The sequence below is a fragment of the Pecten maximus genome, chromosome 5 (assembly GCF_902652985.1).
Source record: "Pecten maximus chromosome 5, xPecMax1.1, whole genome shotgun sequence".
NCBI classification, from domain to species: Eukaryota; Metazoa; Mollusca; class Bivalvia; order Pectinida; family Pectinidae; genus Pecten; species Pecten maximus.
In genome coordinates, this window is record NC_047019.1 from 32,148,307 (window position 1) to 32,162,610 (window position 14,304).

General features: G+C 34.8%; 1 protein-coding gene across 4 annotated transcripts in view; it reads left to right on the plus strand.

The window, feature by feature from the left end:
- Positions 1–14,304, plus strand: part of LOC117327808 (cholesterol 24-hydroxylase-like) — a 48,969-nt gene that overhangs the window by 5,487 nt on the left and 29,178 nt on the right. The window contains exons 1-4 of one of the 4 annotated variants that reach the window (XR_004532731.1): positions 1,216–1,361; positions 1,575–1,777; positions 4,765–4,842; positions 4,986–5,067. Coding sequence is in view for 2 of the 4 variants with exons in the window: in XM_033884996.1 (XP_033740887.1) it covers positions 1,656–1,777; positions 4,765–4,842; positions 4,986–5,067 (282 nt within the window). In the remaining 2 variants the exon portion in view is untranslated. Of the gene's footprint in view, positions 1–1,215; positions 1,362–1,574; positions 1,778–4,764; positions 4,843–4,985; positions 5,068–14,304 lie in introns of those variants that run through there. The other 3 variants (XM_033884995.1, XM_033884996.1, XM_033884997.1) reach the window with 3 other exon arrangements.

Below are 14,304 nucleotides of genomic sequence, written 5' to 3' on the forward strand. Positions count from 1 at the left end.
TCACACACACACACACCCACACACACACACACACACATAACCTAGGTATTATTCCTCTAACAATGAATACTATGTTAGATCAAATTAACTACACATATATATCATATCCACAGTGCAAGGGGGGATAACTTGGCCCCTTAACTACATCTAACTATATATGTAATAAAGATGATACAAAATTATATTTCCAAGCTACAAATACATAAATTACACAAAACAACATTACTTATGTTCTCATATTAAATATGTACCTGGCTAGTTGCCTAACCAGAGACATACCTATAGATCTATGTACCTCCCAGATCGAACTATCTTTAGTAATTCGATCCTCTAATCATGCTAGGGTTGACAAAGGTTCCTATGCACAAATAAAATAGTAACTATTAGCAAGGTTTCAGTAATTACAATATCTCCACATAAAATACAATATAGAAATTATGTCTTTACAGCAATACATTGTTTACACTTGATCAGTAACTATGAAATGACAAAATCACAGTCTTACAATATGCTGTCAGACCAGTATCGAACTAGTTTACATCAAAAATATAGACCATTACATACTTTTACAAGATTATGTGGAAAACATGTTAGTATGGAGTATAAAGTAGAGAAGAAACTTACATCACTGAAGAGATCTTCCAATGCAACATTAGGAAAGTTTAAGGTGTTGCCATAACTAGTAATATGCCGGGTAGAAATGCACATCACAGGTATACATAAACAAACTTCTTCATGGACTTCCAGTAGGAAATCTGCCAGATTCAACACAATCATGTGACCAACAAAATAGTTTAGCCCAAAAGGCTTATTACTTACATTGTACCTGTAGGTACCCTACAAAGCAAAATAAGGAATATTATTTATGACTTTGGTTTGTAAAACATGCAAAACAAAATAAGGGATGTTATAGTTATGACTATGATTTATAAAACATGCAAAAATATTCCACCAATAATCAAGTATATTAGTTTTTACGCATGAACGATATACCGTTTGAAAAAAATTTGTAAATAAAGTGAAATGACACAAAGAGGGATAAGAGGTATTACACACTAACTGGGGACCTAATGGTTGCCATGGTACTGTTATATAACTAGCGTGTAAGAGTTTTCATTTTCTATTGTCACTGACGCGACGATCGATAAAAACGACACAATAGAATGTTTACTCAACAGGCCAGGGAACTAGACGTTCTACACGAGACATTCAATTCATTATTTATACGTAAAGGAGGGCAAGGATACGCGTCGGTAAAGTAGAGACAACGCCGTGTTACATACAGAGAATACATGTTGGTTATGTAGGATTGTGTGAGAGGTCAATAACAGGAGGATTTCATTTTGCATTGGTGTATAAAGGTATTGCTGTTTGGTATTAAAACATTCATATCCAATAAAACGTACTTTTACATTGATTGATATTCGTTTCCTCTGATTTACACTGATACCAATACACTGTGCATAGCTTGTTAAATGTAATTACCTGGTACAGTTACAAAGATAACATGTTGGAGACATTTTGTGTTTTAAAATGTAAATGAAAATTATTTACTAACTGATTGATTCTGTTAGATTTTCAATACATCGCCCCGAGGATAACGAAAGCGAGGATGATGGGTACGAGACTGAGATGATGACATATCCTGTTCAGCCATGCTACAATTGTGGGGCGAGCTTTTACTCCTCCTAGCTATCACCTCTGGCGCCTACTTCTACTGGTCCTTGTATAGACTCCACCTACGGTACAAGCACCTGCCAGGTCCCCCGTTAGACAGGTAAGTTGCATACAATGTGTAATGAGTTTGTGTAGAATTAATGCTGTATAAACTTGTCATTTTCTGTGTGGTCCGTGTTGTGGAGCGCTGTCGAGTGCAGACATATGTTGCAGTTTGTAACCCAAAGGGGGAAATCGCACATATTGTCAGTCTTATGTAAACGTTATCAATTTAAACATCACAAATCACTTAAGGTAAATGTCATCAAACCAAGGAAAAAAGCTGTCTGTTTACCACAACGATACCACCTTAATTTTCATACAGACGGCTGCGAGAACACATTAGGTGTTTATTTGGCCGTTTGATTCACACTTGAGGAATTCCTGTACTCAACATCTACACGGAAAGAAACATGATCAGGTCAATTTCGTTGCTTTGTGATAGCAATCAAACTTACCTCTTGGAGAAGGTCAGTTCTTCTTGGGGCTCGTGATATAACCTTCTCAACCTCGAAATATTGTGTTGTTACTTATACAGACAGGATATACCGATAAACATTCCGATTATACATTAGTCGTGGAAATTGTAATAGGTGTAGATACGTGGTGATTTGAAGTTTAATTGATAACTAATAACAATAAGAATGTATAAAACGTCATTTTGTTTTTAACAATGAAATCAATATTTATTACGACAGTGCAAATGAAATGTAATTGTGAATAATGCAGTTTGTACTTGTGGTAACCCTTGTAAGAATGCCTATATGTACTTGTGGTAACTATTGTGAGAATGTCTTTATGTACTTGTGGTAGCCCCTGTGAGAATGTCTTTATGTACTTGTGGTAGCCCCTGTGAGAATGTCTTTATGTACTTGTGGTACAGGGGCCGCGGTGGCCGAGTGGTTAAGATGTCCCGACACTTTATCACTAGCCCTCCACCACTGGGTTGCAATTGCTAGTTCGAAACCTACGTGGGGCTGCTGCCAGGTACTGACCGTAGGCCGGTGGTTTTTCTCCGGGTACTCCGGCTTTCCTCCACCTCCAAAACCTGGCACGTCCTTAAATGACCCTGGCTGTTAATAGGACGTTAAACAAAAACAAACCAAAAACCAATGTACTTGTGGTAACCCTTGTAAGAATGCCTATATGTACTTGTGGAAACTCTTGTCAGAATGTTTTTATGTACTTATGGTAACCCCTGTGAGAATGTGTTAATGTACTTGTGGTACCCTCGTGAGAATGTCTATGTTGTGGTAACTATTGTGATAATGTTTTTATGTACTTCTGGTAACCCTTTTAAACATGTCTTTATGTAGTTGTCGTTACCCTAATAAGAATGCCTATATGTACTTGTGGTAACTATTGTGATAATGATTTTATGTACTTGTGGTAGCCCCTGTGAGAATGTCTTCATGTTCTTGTGGTAACCCTTGTGAGATTGACTTTCACTACTTTATGGAATGTCGTCTATTTTTCAATCAAAGGGATACTCTTATCCAAAATGTTAATTCTTTAAATGTTGACTTCAATTTTGCCTGGAAATCCGCATCTTACCTTTGACTTGAATTCAAATGTATTCAGGTGTGTGCAAACTTTGATTAAATCCAGCAATATGTTTGATAGTAACAAATATTGTATTTCTACTGGAAAACGCACGTTTGGTTGTATTACTAGTCGTCTATAATTATTTTAATGTATACTGGGAGAAGTGACAGCGTAGCTAGGTTACTTGTGCCTGATCCTTTGTTATAAGTTTAACAATAGACATGTTTAAATCAAATCACGTAATTACATTGTAACCAACACTTGTCATTTAAGCATTAGGTTATTTAATTTTCAGCAACCCTGTGATAATTATTGGACCATAACTTTCCAAAGAAGATTGTTTAATACTATATTTCCGTGTTCTTGTGACTTCCCGACTACAGGCGATCGTTCCCGGTAAAAAAGATATAGTTTGTGAGATAAAAACACAAAATTATTAATTTAATTTCAGCATTTTAATCTGTATTTATACAACAAAACTACATAAACTGTTGTAAGCTACATTGATCAATCGGCCTGCTTTACTCGTAAGCCAGTAGCAGGAATTTTCGTGACGTTAAAATATATTGTACACTAACACAGCAACGTCAAGCAAAACGACGTCATTTATTGACGACGTCATGAACATTGTTCTTAATATCACTAAACAAGCTTATTTCCTCAATCGTACTTGTGATGAAAAAGAAACAAGTTGAGTTTTCTGTGGTAAACCGACGCTGGCACTTATAGTATTGATCAAAGCTACGGCGTACCATGTCTATCGTCTATCGTATATTTTCTCTTGGAGATAACTTATCCAAAACTTTGGTATTTGTTTTGGTTAAACTAAGAGTTAAGTTTTCAGCATATTTTGACCAAGGGATTTAAACGTATATCAATGAAGTGTATGTCCCAATGAGCAGGAACTGGTAGTTTCAACTTCAAAAAATCATTCAACATTGGAAAATGTTTTGACAACAAATACTCATTTCTGATCAATCTGCAATCCTTTCTGGGCTGAAGTCGAAAGGACTCTACTACGAAGGGCAACCTTTAGATACAGTTATGTCCAAGTAATGAATATAAAAGTGCACCGTGCATTTTTTGTGTCCTTCAAGGACTCATCAGTGTTGTCTTTGGCAAAAGTGAGGAAATTTATACGGGAAACAGATGTATGACTTCTATCCTGTCCTCCGATCGGCGTTCATATCTAAGACTACTTATATAACATTTCTGCTCCCGTAAGTGCCAGATCTTTAAAATATAATATGATCACCGATATCAAAAATAAACTGGAATATGTTAACGCCTTGTCTTGTTACGTAACGTAAAATTAATGTGAAGGATTTTATAGGTTTACTGGGGGAATTAAAATTACGTTATACATTAGTTCAAATAAATCTAGTATCAAGCAGAGCATTCGTCATAGGGTTCTTTATATAGCTAGAGAAAATAAAGAAAACAAACAGACATAGGTTTTCTGATGAGAATGATCCTAAATTGTTGTTTAATTTTTTTTTTCAGTTTTATTGGTGGAAATGCCCCTTCACTTATCAGACACATTAAAGAAGGAGGTCATTTCTTCTCTTACGTCTTACAAAAGTAAGTATGGTTTAAACCTGATAGATTTCGTAGTATTAAACTTGTAAATAGTATTTCTTATCATAATCCATTTTTAATAAGTGCCAGGAAAGCCATTTAATAAATCGTGTCAAATTTGGTACATATGTTTTCGTTCTCTTCAGTGCTCAGAAGTACGGACGAACTTTCAGACTTATAATAATGAACCAAGCTATTGTTTTCACGACAGATCCTACAGCTATCAAGGTAAGCATAACGAGCCATGTCATAATGAATCACGTTGTAGACATTACCGCAACGATGTGCACCATTTCTCTGGGTCATGTAGCAATATGTCACATTTAAATTAACCTCTGTACAGTTGTAGTGTTATTTAATTCAAGATATCTCTTTTAAGGTCAGACTTCAAATTTACAACTTCATGTTAGTCAAAAGATAAACATACCAGATGGAATACACGAATATAAAGACATTGTACATACAGGTATATGCCTGAATATAATGGTGATGTGTTTACCTGAATATAAAGATGATATATATACCTGAATAAAAAGGTGATATATATGCCCGAATATAAAGGTGATGTATATACCTGAATATAAAGATGATATAAATATATACCTGAATATTAAGGTGATATATATACCTGACTATCAAGGTGATGTATAAACCAGTGAAGTAAGGTGATATAAAGATGCTTTATATACCTGAATAAAGAGGCGATATGTAAACCTGAATATAAAGGTGATACATATACAACGGAATATAAAAGTGATATATATACAGGAATATAAAGGTGATATATATAGTCCAGAAATGAAGCCGGTATATATATACCTGAACATAAAGGCAGTATATATATATATATATATATATATATATATATGGCAAAGAAGTAATTCAAACAGTGTAAACAATAAGGTTTGTTAAATTTTCGAGGCAATCCGCCCCTTTATCAAAACACAAAAAATTACAAATACAATCACATAATATATATAAGAAGTACTGGAAATACAATAAAATACAATAAGAATAATGTTTTAGTAACTGGAGAAACCACAATGAACCCTTCGGCAAACGTGGGCCGAAGGCGGATACTAGCGTGACTGCATCATGTTCAAACACTAGAACGCTATGCGACCAACGACAGAGATATTTTGAATTTCCCCGTACGTGAAAGTATTCCGAAGAGTTCAAAGACGATTCGTCCCTAAACACTGCTAGTGGACGACATTGCATTTATATAACAAATGTTGCATTATCGTCTCTACAGTGATTGATTAAATATCGTGTACAAAGTCTGAAAAACTTTAGAAAAATATGTGTTAGATCATAAGAATTATAGAGAGTGGTGTGAAAAAACTACTACAAATATTTATCAAGACTGAAAATATAAGAAATACGAATGCCGAAGTGTCCCTACAGGACGCTACGGGAAACAGACGATTCGGACCAACTCGGACCAAGATGCTGTTGCATGATGGCGGGAGGCGACTAAATGTGAGTCTCAAAGAGAAACAATGAATAGATGCCCCAAAAAGTACAGCAATTATGAAAAATTTAACAAATTGAATAATTAACTACATGAATAGTCAGATATAATGGTCAGATGGAGAGTACATCCAGAAGACGTCTTTAACGTTCGTTCATACCCCGAGGGTAGCAGGTTTGGAGATTGGTAATCCAGTATCTTTCTCTGGAACGACGTTTCGTTTCATTCCAGGTAGGACAGTGATCAATGGCGACCACCTGCATATCCTTCCAACTGTGACTAGGTAAATTGAAATGCCTTGCCACAGGAAAGTCTGGTCTGTTTTGCTTGATGGAGCAACGGTGATTGTTGATTCTGATGTTGAGCTTTGTGCTGGTTTCTCCAACATATGCATTTTGCATTTTTTGCAGGAGAGGAGATATACAACATTGGCTGATGTGCATGTCAGTGTTTGTAAAATGTGATAAACACGGTTGTTTATTACACATTTAAACGTGTCGGTGGACTCAGTGTATGGGCACAATGAAACGTGCAAATTGTGCCCATACACTGAGTCCACAGACACGTTTAAATGTGTAATAAACAACCGTGTTTATCACATTTTACAAACACTGACATGCACATCAGCCAATGTTGTATTGCTGTACTTTTTGGGGCATCTATTCATTGTTGCTCTTTGAGACTCACATTTAGTCGCCTCCCGCCATCATGCAACAGCATCTTGGTCCGAGTTGGTCCGAATCGTCTGTTTCCCGTAGCGTCCTGTAGGGACACTTCGGCATTCGTATTTCTTATATTTTCAGTCTTGATAAATATTTGTAGTAGTTTTTTCACACCACTCTCTATAATTCTTATGATCTAACACATATTTTTCTAAAGTTTTTCAGACTTTGTACACGATATTTAATCAATCACTGTAGAGACGATAATGCAACATTTTTTATATAAATGCAATGTCGTCCACAAGCAGTGTTTAGGGACGAATCGTCTTTGAACTCTTCGGAATACTTTCACGTGCGGGGAAATTCAAAATATCTCTGCCGTTGGTCGCATAGCGTTCTAGTGTTTGAACATGATGCAGTCACGCTAGTATCCGCCTTCGGCCCACGTTTGCCGAAGGGTTCATTGTGGTTTCTCCAGTTACTAAAACATTATTCTTATTGTATTTTATTGTATTTCCAGTACTTCTTATATATATTATGTGATTGTATTTGTGATTTTTTGTGTTTTGATAAAGGGGCGGATTGCCTCGAAAATTTAACAAACCTTATTGTTTACACTGTTTGAATTACTTCTTTGCCCCATATATATATATATATATCTAAAAAAAGGTGATATATATATACCTGTAAATAAAGGTGGTATATACATATATATATACCTGTAAATAAAGGCGGTATATACATATATATACCTGTAAATAAAGGCAGTATATATATACCTGTAAATAAAGGCAGTATATATATACCTGTAAATAAAGGCAGTATATATATAAATGTAAATAAAGGCAGTATATATATACCTCTAAAAAAAGGCAGTATATATATACCTTAAAATAAAGGCAGTATATATATACCTTAAAATAAAGGCAGTATATATATATACCTTAAAATAAAGGCAGTATATGTATACCTTAAAATAAAGCCGATATATGTATACCTTAAAATAAAGCCGGTATATAATTCCTGAAAATAAAGGCAGTATATATACCTGAAAATAATGGCGGTGTGTATTGTCTGAAAACAGTGGTCAGTTGCCATATTGTCTTTAAGGTACACTGCAATGATATACGCTTATCTTTAATTGCAGTCATGTGCTTTTTTAGGTCAGTACTAGAAATATTGGACAGTGTCTAAAATTGGAGAAAACGACTAGTTTTCTTGGGACAAGGACTAATTTTGACAGATTTGCCTCGGGCTATTTATGGCACAGCAACATCAGCACTGCGAGCTGTATACTACCTTACCTGGACAGCAGTAATCCCTGACCACCAAGCTCAGTGGCTAGCCCTGGCCTGGAGCGCTCATCCATGAAGCTGTCTTATATAATTACCTTATTGTTTGATCAGGTCTTGAAATAATTAGGACACAATAGGGAAATATTTCATCATTGTGATAATTTATTTGTGAAAATTAAAACACATACGTCTAAAGTTTAGTGATATGAAAAGGACTACCCAAAAAGCTGATGAATATTTCATCAATTAAAGGATTTATTCAGAAAAATGGAGAACAAACTGTTATATTGAACATATAATCATAGACGTATATATAACAATATTGTATGTGTTTAAGTGACTAAATGCTATATCTATCTTTGATAACACAATAGCTTAGCAGATAATGACAATTAGTCAGCGACAGTGGTACATATATACAGGATAATACAATATTTCACACTTTTCAAGTTTGCATTGTGACACTGTATTTCATTGCATCATAAGCAAAAGTATATGTCTGCAAATAGCTTATCTGTCATCATACGTCAAAGTATAAATGGTAATATAATTAATTTTAAATAGTTGTGTTATAATGCAAGTAGTATTTTATCAATACTGATCGATTACATGGTGCTATCAGGTTCCTAAAACATCTCTCTTTAACATATCTGTATTAGTTTCAAGTGTATCTTATGAGGTACGGACAAAAGCCCCCCCCGGACATTAGCCCCTAGGACAAAAGCCCCTCCGGACAAAAGCCCCTTCACACTAATCAAAAAGTGGACAAAAGCCCCTTCATAAAAAAAAATGATATCTATTTTTTTTAATGATTTTTAATTGCTACATATGCATATGTCATCAGTGGCTTCGGCAAAAGCCCCTTCATAAAAAAAATGATATTTATTTTTTATGATTTTTAATTGCTACATATACATAACATATATCATCAGTGGCTTCGGCAATGTAAACAACCGGTTCCAACAACAACTACTTGAACTGTTACATAAATAATAAGCTGTTACACAGTTGCTACATATACATAACATATATCATCAGTGGCTTCGGCAATGTAAACAACCGGTTCCAACAACAACTACTTGAACTGTTACATAAATAATAAGCTGTTACACAGTTGTTTGGTAGGTTTTTATTGATGTTGTGTTCTCCTGGAAAGAAATATATCATTAATGGCTTCATTGTTTCTTTGATTTTAATCATTCCTAAAATTAAACTTTTCTTATTACAACGCAGAGCAACATGTTTGGTTAGGTACTTATTATACTGTATTATAATTTGAGACACTGCAAATAGGGATCAAATGTTTATTGCTTTTGTAGGCATTTCTTTGATTATCAATATTTGCAGTATATTAATTAGGAAGTCAAAAATTATGTGTGATCAGTAACAATATGTTCATCATGGAGAGTTTCCTGAAATTTTTAGCTTACTTAATAATATAAAGTTTGAAAAAATAAATTATGATGTTTAACCACAGACATATAATGCTACACTGACATTGAACCAAGGACCTTCATTTTCCACACAATTATTCTCCAAATTTCAGAGATAAAAACAACAATATATATATATATAATTTCTGTTTTTCAAAAGTACAGATTTATATAAAGTATACCAGCTAAATTTCTAAAGAAGGGGCTTCTGTCCGGGGGGGGGGGGGGGGGGGGGGGGGGGGCTAATGTCCGGGGGGGCTTTCGTCCGGAGGGGCTTTTGTCCTAGGGGCTAATGTCCGGGGGGGGGGGGGGGCTTTTGTCCTACACTCGTATCTTATAGCTGGGTATATCTGTAAAAGACTATTGGACTACTTAATTTATCAATGATATAGGCTACTTTATTATAGATATTAAAAGTTATAATGGTTTGTATTCCATGTAAAGGACTTGGTATAAGGTTATGGTATGTAGTAATTGTCGTGAATAGAATAGCAGAAATTGTCAAAATAACAGTTTAGTTTACAGTGTATATATTCAAAGTTTCAACATTTTGCATTCCATGCATGGGACTTATAGGTTATGGTATGCAGTAGGAGAAATTGTCAAAACATCAGCTCATATTAAAGTTGGATAGGACGTAGTGATAAACATAAAAGATATATAATCAAACTTTTCTCCATATACACGAAGAAGCAGATTTTGATAGTATTACATAAAAGCAGGATGAAGGTATATTTTTTAGATCACAATGTAACTTATATCATCACTTATGTCAGTAAATAACCAAAAATAAGACCCTGTTATAAAGTGACAATTCAGTCAATAAACAAAAGAAGTGTAACCTTTCCTATCCTTGGCTTTTGTTTCAGCTCACCCAGGTATCACACCTTCACGCCTGAGTGAGCCCCTCCTAGTCCCTAGCTCTACAGGTAAATACCAAAACCAGATCAGTATTAAACCAATTATTTATTCTAATTGTTTTCTTTTTGTTTATTTCCCTCTAAAACACTGACCAAATTGATAGTTCATAGCTTGAAATATAACTTAATAATATATAAATATAGTTAATATAATAGTAGTTTATCGTTAAATAATTTTGTGAAAAAAACATTTTTGCATGATCACAGGGTACCACCAGGTTCTTTTCATGGAAAGCGACATTCGCCAGTTCTTATCATTTTCAAGATTCAAAGTTGAAGTTTTCATGTACATTTTTTCATGATAGGTTATTCATTATTGATAGTAATATTTAAACTTTTGCCTTACGTTTATATGAGTGTAGGACAAAAGCCCCCCCCCCCCCCCCCCCCCCCCCCCCCCCCCCCCCCCCCCCCACCCCCTTCTTCCACATTTCGGATTAACAGTAAAGATACTCGATTATTTTTTTTTTGAATAATAATTTACTCCGGATTCTATTTACCCAGGTCAATACAAAAAAAAAAATTCATAAATTCGTAAGTTTTAACTATATAATTATATGTAATACAAAACTCCTAAAGCAAATGAAAATTAATATTATGTTACACTCTTTAAATTTAAAAATAGCACTTCAATTGCTAAACATCTTCGGTTTGCCCAGGTAATTACACACCTTCACGCCTGAGTGCTGAGTGGGCCTCCCTCAGTCCCCTGCTTTACAGGGAAATATTAACACCTATATATATTAAACATGTTTCATTTTTTGTTTCTCTCTGTAACATTGTGACCAAAATGATAATTCAATGAATATATTTTCTTTTATGTGTAACTGTTGAACTACGATATTTGTCACAGTGTTTCAACGAAAAATGAAACAAACAAAAAATTAGAATGGGTAATTTGTCTAAACCTTATCTGTTTATCTGGTGTTGGTTGGTATTTACCTATAGAGCAAAAAAACTTTGGGAGGCTCACTCAGGCGTGAAGGTGTGATATCTTGCCAACCCGAAACAAAAGTCAAGGATAGTAAGGGGTAGGCTTCTTTTGTTTCGTGATTAAAGTGTCACTTTGTAACAGGGTCTTATTTTTGAGTTGTTTACTAACAGGAAGTGATGATATAAGTTACTTTGTGATCTGAAAGAGGTTATTTGATCTGCTACCATAGTTTTCTTATATTCTACTATATGTATGCTATCGAGGTACGGACAAAAGCCCCCCCCGGATATTAGCCCCTAGGACAAAAGCCCCTCCGGACAAAAGCCCCTTCACACTAATCAAAAAGTGGACAAAAGCCCCTTCATAAAAAAAATGATATTTATTTTTTTAATGATTTTTAATTGCTACATATGCATATGTCATCAGTGGCTTCGGCAAAAGCAACCGGTTCCAACAACAACTACTTGAACTGTTACATAAATAATAAGCTGTTACACAGTTGTTTGGTAGGTTTTTGTTGATGTTGTGTTCTCCTGGAAAGAAATATATCATTAATGGCTTCATTGTTTCTTTGATTTTAATCATTCCTAAAATTAAACTTTTCTTATTACAACGCAGAGCAACCTGTTTGGTTAGGTACTTATTATATTATAATTTGAGACATTGCAAATAGGGATCAAATGTTTATTGCTTTTGTAGGCATTTCTTTGATTATCAATATTTGCAGTATATTAATTAGGAAGTCAAAAATTATGTGTAATCAGTAACAATATGTTCATCATGGAGAGTTTCCTGAAATTTTTAGCTTACTTAATAATATAAAGTTTGAAAAAATAAATTATGATGTTTAACCACAGACATATAATGCTACACTGACATTGAACCAAGGACCTTCATTTTCCACACAATTATTCTCCAAATTTCAGAGATAAAAACAACAATATATATATATATTATTTCTGTTTTTCAAAAGTACAGATTTATATAAAGTATACCAGCTAAATTTCTAAAGAAGGGGCTTCTGTCCGGGGGGGCTAATGTCCGGGGGGGCTTTCGTCCAGAGGGGCTTTTGTCCTAGGGGCTAATGTCCGGGGGGGCTTTTGTCCTACACTCATGCTATCACTATGTCCTATCCAACTTTAATATGAGATGATTTTTTGACAATTTCTCCTACTGCATATCATAACCCGAAAGTCCTATGCATGGAATGCAAAATGTTGCCACTTTGAATATATACAGTAACTACGTAACTATATACTATTATATTACTATTTATACTCATAAAGTATGTTGATAGATAAGCTATTTAGCCGTCATATTGTGTTCATGATGCAATGAAATACAGTGTCACAATTATTAATGCTAACTTGAAAAGTGTGAAATATCCACTTCTGTCGTGAGCTGCATCATTGTATTATCCTGTATATATGTACCACTGTCGCTGACTAATTGTCATTATCTGCTAAGCTATTGTGTTATCAAAGATAGATATAGCATTTAGTCACTAAAACATACACAATATTGTGATATATACGTCTATGATTATGTTCAATATAACAGTTTGTTCTCCATTTTTCTGAATAAATCCTTTAATTGATGAAATATTCATCAGCTTTTTGGGTAGTCCTTTTCATATCACTAAACTTTAGACGTATGTGTTTTAATTTTCACAAATAAATTATCACAATGATGAAATATTTCCCTATTGTGTCCTAATTATTTCAAGACCTGATCCATCAATAAGGTAATTATATAAGACAGCTTCATGGATGAGCGCTCCAGGCCAGGGCTAGCCACTGAGCTTGGTGGTCAGGGATTACTGCTGTCCAGGTAAGGTAGTATACAGCTCGCAGTGCTGGTGTTGCTGTGCCATAAATAGCCCGAGGCAAATCTGTCAAAATTAGTCCTTGTCCCAAGAAAACTAGTCGTTTTCTCCAATTTTAGACACTGTCCAATATTTCTAGTACCGACCAGGAAAAATAGTCAAAATTGAAGAATAATAGGACACATCACCTAGTTTTAGACATTAACGAGAGAATTAGATAGTATTCATCTTTTTTTAGACATTGACACTGAAAACAATATTAGTGCCTATCACAGAAGTATTAGGTACATTTCACAAAATTCGGCTTGAAGGCAAAAAACTAGTGTGTGAATTTCATAATTAGATATGTTTCTGAAAAAATAGTCTGTGCTGTGCTAAATTAGTGCTTATTTGGTAAAATTGGTGAAAAATTCCAAATTAGGAGAAAATATGAAAAAACTAGGACATTCGTGTCTCCCAGTGTGACCTTATATAGCCATTGTGTTACGTCCGTCAGCGTGCGCCGTGCGTAAGACTTTTTATTTCAAAACGCTACTCCTCATTAACCCTTTGGTGGATTACTACCCAATTTTGATTTGAAACATCATTTGGGGAGGGCAATCATATCTTATATAAATGAGGTTGGTCTGACACCTAGGGACAGAGGAGCGGGGCCCAAAAATGGGAACTTTGCTGAAATTTTGCTTTGAAATCCTACTCCTCCTTAACCCTTAAGCTTTGGTGGATTACATCCAAATTTGGTGTGGAACATCATTGCGAAAGGCGATCATATCTTATATAAATGAGGCTTGTCCGACTCTTTGGGCCAGAGGAGCGGGGCCCAAAAAGGGGAACTTTGCTGAAATTTTGCTTTAAAACTCTACTCCTCCTTAACCCTATGGTGGTTTACATCCAAATTTGGTGTGAAACATCATTTTGGAAG